Below are 14,900 nucleotides of genomic sequence, written 5' to 3'. Positions count from 1 at the left end.
GACAGTGGTACAGTCCGTGAAAAATATTTCACACGGTCAGTATTCAACCAAGAACTCAGAACATATTTTCACCATATTTAGCGAAGTCTCTTACGTTTTAGAAAAGTTATAAAATAAAATAAAACCAGTTTATAATAACAGCTTAGTGGCATTTAAATAGACCAGTAGAAAGCCGTAGTGGTATTTAAAGTGGGCCGCAAAGGGTTAATGAATTAGAGAAAAACAAAGTTGCAGGACTAGGGAACTGCTGGTGAGAGCATAAAAGGTGACGACGAGGCAGAAGAAGGACTTCGCTGACATGGAGTAGCTTGAGGATGCTGATTGCTCTCTATCGTAGACAGCTCATGGACCAATATATTTTGGACTTGGCTCCGAAAGTTCAGCTTATTAATAAAAGGAAGTTGCTTGACGTGAGGCATAAGAGATTTGAAGAAGTTCATGTCCTCATCATCTTTACCAAACTTCCCTCGTAGCAACGACAGTTTCTTAGACTCGATATCTAACAATTCCTTCTCAAAATTTGCAGAAGTCGTGGTGGGCTGCCCTTTACGTTTTTTCGATCGAGGAGAGAAAGTTGCATTAATTGGCCCAGCAACATCGGTAAAGGAATTCTGAAGCTTCTTTGACAGCATTCCTCTTGAATTTCGGTTATCAAACGTTTCATTTCTTTCGCAACTTGAGGCCTGGGCAGATTCACTGTCGCTTTCGTAGGCATCAGCTTCCTCTTGAAATTGAGCACCTGTGGCAAATATGTTGGAAAAATGGGGATCCTCAACATTGCCTTCGGTCGGTCTTGGTGTAATGACAGATCGCAGAAACAACATAGCATCGAAGTGAGGCCAAGTCCCTAGGTAGCGCGGGGCCTGTTCTGCACCATCCCCAGAGCGGCTTTTCGGTACCTTTTTGAACTCTCTGCGGAAAGTGTCTCGCAAGTTTTTCCATTTGGCCTTGACTACCTCCTCTGCATATGAAAAGACAGAGAAAAGAATTTACAAATAATTTTCTTGATTGTAGGTACTTGGCTACAGGGATACAGTTCAGGCAACTTGCTTATTCATTCAGAATTTCGAAAAGTAATAGTTGTGCAAGTATGCAAAGCTATTTGGAAAACGTTACAGAAAGAGCACATGCCAGAACCAACAGTTGCACATTTAGAAAAAGTTGCAGAAGGCTTTTGGAACACGTGGCAATTTCCCAATTGTGTTGGGTGTATTGATGGTAAACACATAAGAATAAAACGCCCATCAAATTCCGGTTCCATGTATTACTGTTACAAAAATTATTATTCCATCTGCTTACTTGCAGTCACAGATGCGAATTACAAGTTCATCACTGTGGATGTTGGCTCTTTTGGAAAAGACAGTGATGCTGGGGTTTTTGACAACTGCCCTCTACGTCGAGCACTTGCATCAGGAAGAATAAAGTTACCAGAAGAAAAATGCTTGCCAGGTTCAACAATCAAGGCACCATTTGTTTTCCTTGGCGATGAGGCCTTTCCTCTCACAGAGTACCTCATGAGACCTTTCCCACGAGGTCAATTGCAAGAAGGAGGAGAAAATGAGGAGTTTAATTACAGACTGTCGCGAACTAGGATGGTAGTGGAATGTTCTTTCGGAAGTATTGTCACAAAATTTCGTATATTAGGAAAGGCAATTGAAACTAGCGTACAGAATGCTGTACAGATTGTAAAAGCTGTAACATTACTACACAATATTATTAAAGATTTTGAAAGCATCACTGAAATTGATGTGCAAAGATTTTCAGCTGTGAGAGCAGATCCAAGGGCATATATGACAATATCAAAGAGGAACAATGCGTCGTCACGAAGGGCTGCTCTTACAAGGCACGAATTTTGCAGGTTTTTCAAGCTCCACCCTTTGAAGCGAACATAATTCGCCTTCACCACTTCACGTTATGAACTTATTATTTCTATTGTAATCAGTTTTTTAAAAAAAAAATTGAAAAAATACTCACTTGTTTCTCGTACATTTTCTGCGATCTTGCTTCATTCCCTGTCCACAAGCATCCGATTATGATAACTGTTGTGTTTCATGTCCCAAAAAATGCGTCTGCTTTTCACTTCACTAATTATAACTTCCGCTAACGTTTCTGCCATTGTCATCAGATGCAGCGCACACAACTTTCCTAGGCAAGAGCCTTCCCTGTACTGCACAGTCACAGCTTTCCTGCGCATGCGCCTTCCTGGCCAGCGCTGCGATTCGCGCGAAAATATCAAAATATTTGATCTCGGAATCCGGCCGCTTTACTCTCTTGACTGATTCGCTGTAACCTAGGACAGCGCCGCACAAACAGCCAGTTTGATAATTCCGCTTCACCCACGTAACTCGCACCGCTCGCATTTAATCGCTCACGTAGGACACCGGGTAAGACGTGCGTACGGGATAGGAGTAGTGAAAATTTTTCTAAGTCCGTTATCAGGTTCAGACTTGTACGGGTAGTAAGCGAGGTAGGAGTTTCTGCGTGACTTTGTCTCCAGTTGAAGATTATCCTTCAGTTATGGAAGACTTTCTTTCGTACTTCGAAGGTGTCGAAACGTATTGCGTAGTAATAGAGAAGCATAAGTTAACAAGTAATTATCATCTTCATGCTTATATTAAGTTTTATGAACCTACTGATTGCAGTAGTGTACGGCGCAATTAGGATTTTTTAAACCACGATCAATGTGGAACCTTGTAGGTCGGAACGCAATTGGTTGAAGTATGATGATAAGGAATTGTTCAGTTGATAAACTTTCGTTCTATTACCGGTTGTGGTTTTGGGCTAGAAAGACAGTGTCTTTTAGCTACACCGACCCGTTTGTGGCTGAACACTTGCAGAAAGCCAAGTTCCTTCAGGAATTTCATAATGAATGTAGAATGCGTACGGTTATTGATTCAAAAGTATTTCGTCCGTTGGAACGATGCTGGGCGGGCTGGCCTATGGAGGTTTCTTTATGGTGGAATAAGAAACTCAAAGACCAGTTTAAAAAAAGCGCTTTACCTATATGGAGTTGGAAGAAGCCATTTTGTTGAAAGATTGGTTGGCAGTAATCTACTACCCCGTTAAGCAACCGAGAAACATACCGGACAAAGTGGAGACGTTAGATTACAGCCAATCGTCGTCAAAGTACGCTTCAGCACCATCGAACCAAGGACCTAGTTTCAACAACCGAAACCACCAATCCTAACAAGGTCAGGATAATAGACCCTGGTATTTAGGGTGTGAACATCAAGAGGACACACCCAGCAGCTGGGTCTCGTACTCAGAAAAGTAGAAGATCGGGACCGACCGCTGTTGCTGTTGAAGGAATAACATCTTCTAGAACACCAGCAGCGCCTCGACGTAAAAGGGCCCGCACAGATCCCAAGTCTGCCAGCGCCGCAGCTAAAGAAGAAAATCAAACAATGCTACTGGAAGCGTTTGATATCCTCAAGTCCGGTGTAACCTCACCGACAAACCCTTATTTTACATATCGCCAACGAGCTAAGAAAATACGACCCAAGCACCTTAGCACAAGTGAAGCATGCAATTAATAATGTTATTTTCGAAGCCGATATTGGGAATTATTCTTATGGATATTACATATGTTCGGCAGGGATGCAATCTATCTCCAATTCTATTCAATCCCTCTTCGGAACACATTCGAAGCAGCATTGGAAAATATAAACGCTGGAGTGCTTGTGATTGGAGAACGATTAAATAAAAATCGCTACGCGGACGACACTGTAGTGTTCGCCGACTCTCTGGAAGGTCTCCAAGAATTGATGGATCGTATTGTGAAGGCCAGTACCAACCACGGCTTAGATCTTAACATCAAAAAACAAAGCTCATGGTCACCAGTAAGAATGCTGTATTTACCAGTCAGCTGGTAGTTAATAATAAAGGAATAGAAAGGGTATCGAAATATACATACTTGGTCAGCACAATTAATCACCAGTGGGATCACTCCTTGGAAATAGAGTGCCGTATCGTAAAAGCCAGAGCCACTTTCATCAAAATGGGATCAATGTTCAGGAGTAGAGCCTTAAACTTAAACACCAAGTTAAGACTACTCAGATGTGCTTTTATACGGCGCTGAATCGTGGACGTTGACCTAAGCTTCTTTAAAAAAGTTGGAAGCCTTCGAAATGTGGTTGTACCGACATATTCTCAGAATTTCCTGGATTGACCGTGTAACCAACAAAAAAAATATTACTGTAATGCAATATGATATCTCTGATTATCATCGCAGAAACAAATGTCTTGTGGCATGGCCAATCAGGTATGCAAACACTCTTCTTTCCATTAAGTCTATTACCTAACAGTCTGACCGATTACCCTTAGTGGCACACAGGAGCTAAACACGAATGGAAAATATTTAATCAGCTTCTATTCAGAACCGTGTAAATACAGAGTGGCGCACGAGATGTTTAACCATTTGTTTTTCATTTTTTGGTCGTACTATTATAACGAGATATTTCAAACTTCGCGCATAGATGCAGTGATTTATGGAAAGTCCTCTAGGGTTCAGCACTGATCAGTTGGTTAAGATGGCTGACAACGGGCGGCTTACTCTTGAACAAAGAACGAAATTGGTGCTTTTGTACGCAGAAACGAAGAGTGTGATTGTTACACAGAGACGTTTTCGTAAACATTTCGGCACAAGGTGGGCTCCCGCTAAGAACACAATCTATAGATTGTTTCAGCTGTTTGAAAATAACGGAACAGTGTTAGAACCAAAGCATACAACGTTCGGCGAAAGAATACTGTCCCACCGCTTTCCTCAGCGCCATCAGTGTGGCCGAATTTGGCCACCTCACAGCCCCGACATCAATCCCTGCTATTATTTTCTTTGGGGATTCTTAAAATAACAAGTCTTCCATCAGCATCCTGAAAGTCTGGCGGAACTCAGAGCCCGTATCATGCAAGTCTGCAGCACAATCGATGAATATCTGTGTCGACGAGTAGTGCAGAATATGAACGTTCGTCTTGAAGAGCTAGTGCGACAAAACGGTGGCCACATTGAACATGTTCTCCGTTAATACCAAATCTCCATGCTTTTGTGTTTCAAAGTTTATGTAGTTTGTAAACTTATGTGGTGTAATATTGAATTAAACCTAAATATAAATAGTTCAACATCTCGTGCGCCACCCTGTAATAGCTGTAATCAGTTTAATTGTGGAAATATGAATCATTACAAATAAATTACTTGTTAAATTTTTATTTCCCTCACTTTCAAGAACCCACTCTTCCATGCATATCTCCAAGGAAACACACATCAGCGGATTTAATACTGATTGTAGTACAATAATTCTTTATTCTGAAATGAAAAATGATTCCATATTCTGTACACAGAATGTAAACAAAATAGTGAGTTACTAAACGTCAAAATGGATGGTACATACAGTTACCACTGTTTTAAAACGTTAAAGATCTGAACAACAGACACATTGAAACATAACCTCACGCTTTTCAAAATATTCGTTCACAAAATATCGTCATATAAATTAACATTTAACAGAAATTGTTTTATCTCGAGATGTTTATTACCACACTGAATTTCTTGGATTGAATACCACTACTGCTTTCATGCAATCGTTACGCTGGAATCAATGGATACAAAAAATTACAATATGTGACCTCACATGACATGGCATTTTAACGTGTCTCAGGAACACCGGCGAAATCGTTCAGAATTGGTTAGCGGTTACAAGCATCGCGCACAGCTGTTTAGTCTTTATGTGACAACCTCAAACGGATTTTAAAACACATAAATAAAACTAACAACCATAAATCAGCAACTATGTATGATATTTGAGGTTCTCACGGCTGTGAAGGTGTCTATGTTGATCCTCTGGATTATAACGCCGTATGGAATTCCGCGTTGATACCAACGTATCGCAGGAACATACTGCAACCATCTTCAGGGTTGGGTGAGGCATTATGTTCCTCCGAAACTTTGGTCCACAGGGCAAGACAAACATCGACAATTTGTAATTAATTTCACTTCGTACAGCTGAAATACTACTTAACTAGTTAGCGTCTTGCAATGAACTAAACTGGCAGCGCCGTGCAATATAGGCTTTGTGCTCAGCTACATTGGAGCATGTGGCCAGAGCCTCACTGAATAAATTAAAGCAACAGTGACGCAAATCATTATAAGCAAGGTAAGTTAACCCAAGTACTTCTGTATGAACCGTCATAATATATAACTTGTTACTCTTATTAGCTCAATTTGGGAATACCTTCTTTCAAAAACTTCACTTTACACTTAGTTACGAGATCCAGAAGAAGAAAAAAAATTTTGAGGCGCGTTGGAAACACAAGAAATACACAAAAATAACACTGGTCAGAGATGCCCACTCCTCATTTTGGAACAGTCACCAGCCTCCTGTCACTACGCCCCTGTCTGGTAAAAATAGTTACCATAGCAACCTAATTTGTAATAAGGCACGGGCAGAGAATACACCAGCAGCAGAGCAAGTAATTGCTTAGGACTTGGAGCACTTAAACAAGAGAAAATGGAGCAGAGGGCAGGCGAAGCCAATGAAGGAAGTCTTTCTCACGCCTACAAACACTACCTCACAGTCATATTGTGACTTGGTTAGAGGTCTCTTGGATGATGCTACTTCACGCCTTGGTCATGAGCAGCTACTGAAACATGCATTTTTTTCTAGCATTGATTGGAACACATTAAGAGAAGGTTTCCGAGTAAGTTCATGGCCTACCATGAACACGTTAACAGATTGCCTGAAACTAAGGTTAACATCGCGATCCTGGAAAACGACCCCTCGAGTCGGTAAACATATGGAAAAGGCGACAGTTTTCGTCAGAATGTGTGTAGAAATAACTTTAACAAAGGTCAGTATTACCTTGACAAAGATGGCTTACTATATCGGCGACCGGCAGGTCATTGCCCCGATCAGCTGGTAATACCACATGGGTTTAGTAAATGACGTCATTGCCTCGCATCACAGCAGTCAGTTCGCGTCACACCCAGGACAGGACAGGACAGAAATTGATAATGGACAATTTCAGATGTGTAGACCATTATTTGGATTGATAGGTGACAACTCCCCCGCTGGTATTTCCACTTTGGCATGGTGGGTGGGCTTGTGTGTCCCGATAATCCCGAGAGCTATGCCGGCGGTAGCTTTGCTATCGGTAGGGCCTCCCAAGCCGGACAGGTCAAGGGTAGGGACCAGACTAAGAGAAATACCCTGGTCCTCCAGGTTGGGGGTTGGATCGTAGGGCCGACACCCCTACATCTGTAAAAATGATATATGTTGAGAAGCCTCTATCGAAGCCTCGGATGAATGGGAAAAAGAATGTACGGCAACGACCTTGGCGACGGAATATGGTTTTCGAATTTGGCACATGGAATGTCAGAACCCGTTATAAAACTGGAGCCCTACTATCAGTTATCTTACAAATTCAAAAATATAATGTATCAGTAACAGCTGTCCAAGAAACCAGGTGGCATGGGAGTGGAATTAGTGATATGAAGAAGCACAGTGTGCTATATAGTGGGAAGAATGAAGGTAGACATGAATATGGAGTAGCATTTATCATAGGACCAAGATTTAAGAATAACATTTTAGATTATCAAGCCATCAATGAGAGAATGTGTGTGATGAGACTTAAGATGAAATTCTACAATGTAGCAATGATTAACATATATGCTCCAACAGAAGAGACAGAGTCGAACGAGAAAGACAAATTCTACCATAAACTGGAAAGGGTGTTAGATGCTTTACCATCCAGTGATGTTAAAATAATTTTAGGCGACTTTAACGCCAAGATAGGAAAGGAAGAGGAATTTAGAAGCATCATTGGGAGGAACAGCTTACATGATATCTCCAATGATAATGGGAGAAGACTGATAATTAAGAATATGGTAGTAAGATCAACTCAGTTCGCACATAAGAACATACATAAGCAGACATGGAGGTCACCAAATGGCCAAGTGTTTAATCAAATAGATCATGTATTAATAGATAAGAGAAGAGCTTCGGGAATACAAGATGTGAGGTCATTTAGAGTGGCTGACGGAGATACAGATCACTACCTTGTTAGAGCAAGATACCTGTGTAAGATAACCAGGACACCAAGACAGAATTTGGGAAAAATTCCTAAAATAAAGGTGTTAAACAACGGCCCGTGTTGCTGTCTGACTCAACGAAGAAGATCATTTCTCCTGAGAGGCAGCCTGTACTACCTTGCCCAGATATTAATAATATTGATACACTCAGTGTTCAACTTGAGACGGTCCAATTTAACAGGCAGACCACCACTGATATGCTACAGATTCTTGTAGACATGGTGCGTAATCTCTCTGAGGAGGTCACTCTACTTAAAAGTGAAAATTTGGATATGAGAAGGCAGATTATGGACCTAAAGGTGCCATCAGATATAACTCCTGGGCCGTCTACATTTGTTAGGTCATTGCCCCCAGCAGCAAAGTCCTACAGTGAAGTGGCTGCCGCCTGTTTGCCTGTTCAACATTCCGTGTCTGCTAGTGTTCCTGACATCAGCACCGTTCCTGTCAAGTCTACGGCCGGGAAGAATATTGATGTTGCTGCTCCTACTGCTTCCGGCGATGGATTTGTAACAGTCGTCGGCAAAAAAGAAGAAGGCATTGTCCAGGAAAGAAACTCCCACCGCGTAGAAATAGGCCCATTACATGGTCGAGCGGACGCTCCATCCTCCGCATGCGATAACCAGGCATGTTGAAAATAATTTGATGTTGATAGTCTTCCTACTAATGTCTTTTGCAGGTTAACTATGCACTTGACAACAATCAGTAACTTTTTTTGGTTAATTTATGTTTTTAGTAAGATAATGATTACAAAAGATTTGAATGGCAATTTCATTGCTTTGGTATGTTAATGCACAACGGTCATTCAGTCTCTCTTTATAGACTAGTTAACAAAGAAATTGTAATAAGAGACATAAGAAAGTATAATTAAAAGTGTAAATTTTATAGTATGATAACACTGTGTGCCTCGATTCTTAGGTTATGACTAATCGAGGGGAACAAAAGTGCACACACGACACAAAAAGTGCACACTTGCTTGGAGTTGTCACCAAGTAATACGAACTGTCTTTGTGCAACTCTCATGTGTCACCACCATGTGCATACTGTTACAGCCCCCACTCCTTTGACCAACGCCTAAGACGAGCATTATAAATACTCATGTTGGGAGTAATAGAGGATCCTTTTTGTATCTTCGGATCGCTCTCGACAGGACATTCTCGTAAGTGCCACTGGGCACTACATTAACATCTTTTCAATAAATTCTTCTTCAATTGGAATTGTTTTTTGGAAGTTGAAAGGACACATCTAACTCTCCTTGAGCCGGACTTCGCTCCGCTCCGAACCAACGACTATCCCAACTAGAAGACTTGTTCGATGATCAACATACATGGTTGAACAAGCAACTGAAATCGCAAGACATTTCAGCAGCAAAGCGACAGTTTTCGTCAGAATGTATGTAGAAATAACTTTGACAAAGGTCAGTATTACCTTGACAAAGATGGCTTACTATAACGGCGACCGGCAGGTCATTGCCCCGATCAGCTGGTAATACCGCATGGGTCAGTAAATGACGTCATAGCCTCGCATCACCACAATCAGTTCGCGTCACACCAGGGAGTATTTATGGATGCAGAATGGATGAAAATATACCAGTGTTATGCACTGCGACTAGGAGTGATATTAACTTGTCAAAAACACATGAATATGTCAATCGGGGGCTTGACATATTCAGTGTTGACGGTGCATTTGTCACCGCGCTTATCCGAGTTAGATTTTATAGACGCCATCTCAGACCAAAGTAACTACATTATCCGCTTATGTAAGCACCATTCAAGAAGCCTTGATTTTCCTGAACAAGATAAGTCATAAAAGACGGAGAACAGAACCAGGTGTCAAACCCAGGACCACAGAATAGCAACGGCAATACGGCCAACTATAATGGGAATTCAGGCAATTATCACAATCGGTACGACAAGGACAGATACGGCAGACACCACGTGAGGAACTTTGGCTACAAGAGAAACCAAAATTTCTGCCATGGAAGACGAAATGATTGATTCAATCATAGATGTGCGTCGCCAGCCTACAGACCACGCGATAACACAGTCACACACCACACACGACGTCGCAGGGGGAGCACACCAATTCATCGGCACCGGAGAACTAATAGAAACAACGTGCACGGACCACGGCATCACAGCTGCGGGACTTATCGTATCGGCTGTACTACATCCAGGTCAGTCACTTCGTCACAAAATGCACGGAAAGCAGCTGAATCGGAGACAAGCAGAACAGTGAGTCAGAAACAGAAATTGAAATGCTGTACGGGGAGTTAGAATGTTTCAGTGGGGCAAGTGGCTCAGAGGCTAATACAAGCTCTTTGTTACATCCCAGCTATACATGTTGGTATATTTGTATTCGTACTATGGCATTTAGACATGTTCACTTATTACAATGGGACACAGGTATTACACACACACAAGCATTATTAGGTATATTTTTAATATCAAATACAATTTCAAGCTATCTTATGGTACTATAAATGTTTTGTAACCGAGTTATTTCAGACACTTTGGAAACAGGATATACAGTGCATACCACTTAAAATGCAACCCAACAATAAGTACAAAAATGAAAACAGAAGCAGGTCCACCCCATATAATAAGAATCTTCCACCCGACCCCATGACACTCAAGTCAAGGTCACCCTTATTGCTAGGCCACAAATGCTGTGCAGATGTGAACAAGGTGTATTCATAACCAGATCACTCATGAACCTTACTACACATCAAAATAATTTGTCTGTGAAGCATTTAGTAATGCATATCCTGAGAGGGAAGTACTAAGTAAGACAAAAGTACACTGAAGACCAATCATATCATTGGTTCCCGGATTATTTCTGAGACGTGTGAATTCGAGAGTAAGGGCTTCATTGCATGTAAGATGGCGGGGGCCGTTATCGACGTGAATGTCTTTGTGAGAGTAAGGTAAGATACCTACTTTTGAAATTTTGTGCATATTCTCCGGAATGTGTTAATGAAATCTCACGCCTACAAACGGGTTCCAGAACGCACCGACAGCAGACGAAGTCCTTGCTTAGAATTTGGCGCGCTTTAACAAGAGAAACGGTGCAGAGGAAAGGCAAAGGTGTTGCTAATGCATGTATCATAAGGAATTTTGAATTTGCATGCTTTATCCTGTTTACAGCTTGAGAGATGTGTGTGATTTATAAATGTTTATTTATTTTCAGACCTCTGAATTCAGAGGAAACTGACATTGTAATATGTAAAAGGGGGGGAAAGTCATTTTGAATGAGGGATCTTCAGATGAAAACCCAAGGACCTTTCTATTTAATCGAGTCTTTGGACCCAAATCTTTAGTAACCATTTGCTTACTCTTAGGCATATTCAAAGAACGCACCGGCAGCAGACGAAGTCCTTGCTTAGAATTTGGTGCGCTTTAACAAGACAAAATGGTACAGAGGGCAGGCGAATCCAGTGAGGGAAGTCTTATCACGCCTACAAACGGGTTCCAGAATGCTATTTGGGTCATACTACTACACCAGATGGGACAAGGCCGGATGTCAGGAAAGTACAGGCAATACAGCAATTCCCAACACCCAAATCCACTAAGCACTTGAAGGCATTTTTAGGTTTGGCCGGGTACTATAGGAGATTCCTAACTTCAGTGCAATCGCAAAAACACTACACAAATTCACAGGCAAGAATGACCCGTACGTATGGGAAACAGAGCAGGAAAACGCATTTCAAACTCTAAAGGGTTTATTGAGCAAAGAGCCCTTGTTACGCTATCCTGATTTTGAGTAGGAGTTCCTAGTTACTTGCTATGCAAGCACCAACTCAATAGGAGGGGTACTGAGCCAAGGACCCATAGGTAAAGATATATATTTTCAGTCACGCAAAATAATAATAATAAAAAAACCAAGAGACACTATGACATTAGACACTGTCGCCCCACTAATGTATTATTTCGAAATAATTAATAAAACAGAGTCCGAGAATGAGGCAAGTGCCAGAGGACACCTTCAAAAAAATTATAAAATGTTCTAGAAGCTTTTTATCTTCAAAGAGTACGGAGTACACATATTGTACCCGGGCTATGCCCTTGCTGCAAGAGTGTCACAAGTCGCTCTCTGATCAGCAACAAGTTTAGTCGTGACGACAGTACTTCGTCCAGTCAGAAGTCAGCCACTGCTACAGCCTTAAGCACTGTCGTACTTGTTACTACTATTATATTAGTAATAAATCTCTCGTACAAGTCAACTCTTCTGCAGCAATTACTCCATTCGGCAACCGATAACCAACCATCAAATTCGCTTGACCAACTTATCAAACCCACACAGTACTTCGCATGGTTTTCCCGTGTGTGGTACGCAACACTGAACAAGTTCGAAGTCGTGGAAGACGGAGAACAAAACCGGGGGTCAAACCCAGGACCACAGAATAGCAACGGCAATACGGCCAACTATAATGGGAATTCAGGCAATTATCATAATCGGTACGACAAGAACAGACAAGGCGGACACCACGCGAGAAACTTTGGTTACAGGAGAAACCAAAATTTCTGCCATGATCCATTCAATCAGATATATATGTCGCCAGCCTACAGACCATACACGACGTCGCAAGGGGAGCAGAATCGAGGAGGTTTGAACCCCCAAGCTCCAGTCGATCATCTACACACGAGACCAATCATGGTGAGAACCGAGCACTAGCGGGAAAAGGGAGGAATGACGTAGGAGACCGACCGTCAATCTATGTAGGGGTCATGAACCCATGCCAACCTAAGGGATGGTGCAGCAGTACCTGAAGAGAACCGAGTTCCAAACATTCGTTACGGAGGCTCAAATGAGGAAGGCACTGACATCAGTATATACGATAAATGATACAAACTTAAAGGGATGTTTATATTTGCATTTTAACATTACAAATGCCTCTGACAGATGCAGGAGGGTGGCATAGGAGACTGCGTCAGAATGTGTATAGAAATAACTTTGACAAAGGTCAGTATTACCTTGACAAAGATGGCTTATTATATCGGCGACCGGCAGGTCATTGCCCCGATCAGCTGGTAACACCACATGGGTTTAGTAAATGACGTCATAGCCTCGCATCACACCCAGGACAGGACAAAAATTGATAATGGACAATTTCAGATATGTAGACCATTATTTGAATTGATAGGTGACAAAGTACGCATGTTGTCACGCCATTTAAAATTAGGAGCTAGTTTTCACGAGAGCTCCGATGGTTCAATAACACAAACGTTACTCCAGAGACGAGACGAGGGAGATCCAAGCTTTCAACAGAAGCAAACAGTATGTTGAATGAGACATCAGTTAAAAGTGGAAGCCAACATGAGAGACGTTTGGCTATAGGAGCATTAATTTGTAGTTTCAGACTGAGAAAGGAAGCATTATCCCAATGACCGCTTGGAGAGACAAAACCCCTCTGCCAAAGCATATAGTTGAACTGGACAACATTCCCCAGAGCCAAAAGATCTCTCAGCTGTCCCATCTCTGCTTTATAAAAATTACTGTGGAACCTCATAAGGGGCGAACCGTGCCGCCTCAGTGCGCATGGTGCCAACAGTTTTACCACGTGGCGGCAAACTGTCAGGCCCCTCCGGCCTGTACCCACTGCGCGGAGGAACATTGCTCGTGGCAATGTGAAAATAGATTCCTCCCAAACTTTGTGCCGACCTGCGCCCTGTGCAAGATCGGGGAGCACGGCTCAAAGTACAGAGGATGTCCCTTCTTCTGTGACCTCATGGAGAGGGAGACGAAGAGCAGACCTCCGCAGCAAAATTCAAAAAGAATTGTTGGAGCGCGGGTCTCAGCTCAACCCCAGCGACTGCCCCCCAAAACGTTCCGTGACTTCCCCCCTATGGGTGCTGCAAATGCCTGGAGCAGGCCACTGAACTTTGTCAGCTCGCAACTAACACAGCCTCCACCACATCCCTACAGCTTCCATCAACCACGGGACCTTTATTCTACCTATCATTTCACACAGCCGCACATCATACAGCAACACAGTGCTAACTGTCCCTGCTGCGTCCGGTCCAACACGTCAACACAGGCTACAGCGAGCAAGCCTCCGAATTCTGTAACCGGCATCTATTCGCTGGTTCCGGACAGACCAGTCTCTCCCGCTCACTCTGTAGTAGCGCAGGACGTCACACATGCCGAATCATCTCTCGGCCCAAAATCTAGGTCCTTAGGCCCCAAGACCAAAGCAACTAAGGGGAATAACACAGAACAACTCAGGCAGGGAAAAGAAGAATACATGGGTCAGAGAGACACACACACATCTCATGAACGCACCCAACAATACCCACACCCTCCCACTGGTCTAAGACTCGGAAATCCTCACACCCAGCAGCAGACAAGAGAATTTGTTGAAATTAATCTGGCTCATGTAATCAGATTCGCATCAGCTGCGCTGTGAGGCACTAACAGCACTAAGCATCACTAAGGCACCAAACATACAAACCAATGGGCTAGCTGTATTCAAATTAAAAGTTGGAGCACATCAAGGGTAATGTGGACTGTGACAATGTTATAATGGGGACTTTGGATTTAGCATTTATTGCGTTAAGAGTGCAACTGACAAGTCTCTGGATAACTGTCTCTTTGCTCCATGCCTTCCATTGCCACAGCAAAATTCTGTACATGCCCTTCAATGAGCACTTGCACAAAGGACTGACTTTGGTCGTATGTGACAGACCCGTCCGAAGCACGCGCTAGAGGGGTGTCAGCTTCAGTTGGTTTGTAGCTCTAGCTGTGTTTAGATCGGTGCGTCACCGCAGCTGAGACTGTGCGACCCCCACTACTATTGAAATCCCCTCTCTCGGCTTACACATTG

The 14,900-nt window shown here is 42.6% G+C and overlaps 2 protein-coding genes across 4 annotated transcripts in view; one reads left to right on the top strand and one right to left on the bottom strand.

Moving 5' to 3' along the window:
* Top3beta (DNA topoisomerase 3-beta) overlaps window positions 1-14,900 on the bottom strand; it is a 120,374-nt gene that overhangs the window by 76,339 nt on the left and 29,135 nt on the right. The window lies entirely within an intron of this gene.
* The window catches only part of LOC147873974 (uncharacterized), a 36,555-nt gene that overhangs the window by 3,374 nt on the left and 18,281 nt on the right, over window positions 1-14,900 (top strand). Inside the window, exon 2 of one of the 2 annotated variants that reach the window (XM_087347550.1) lies at window positions 1,306-14,900. This exon is cut by the window's right edge and continues 18,281 nt beyond it. In XM_087347550.1, the coding sequence (XP_087203676.1) occupies window positions 1,306-1,892 (587 nt within the window). In that variant the 3' untranslated portion in view covers window positions 1,893-14,900. Of the gene's footprint in view, window positions 1-1,014 lie in introns of both variants that reach the window. The other variant, XM_087347549.1, reaches the window with a different exon arrangement.

This window comes from Zootermopsis nevadensis, unplaced genomic scaffold (genome assembly GCF_977971745.1).
Source record: "Zootermopsis nevadensis isolate Lab colony 2312 unplaced genomic scaffold, Znev_1.0 Znev_ptg000012l, whole genome shotgun sequence".
Classification (NCBI taxonomy): domain Eukaryota; kingdom Metazoa; phylum Arthropoda; class Insecta; order Blattodea; family Termopsidae; genus Zootermopsis; species Zootermopsis nevadensis.
This window is presented reverse-complemented; position numbering and strand designations above follow the sequence as displayed.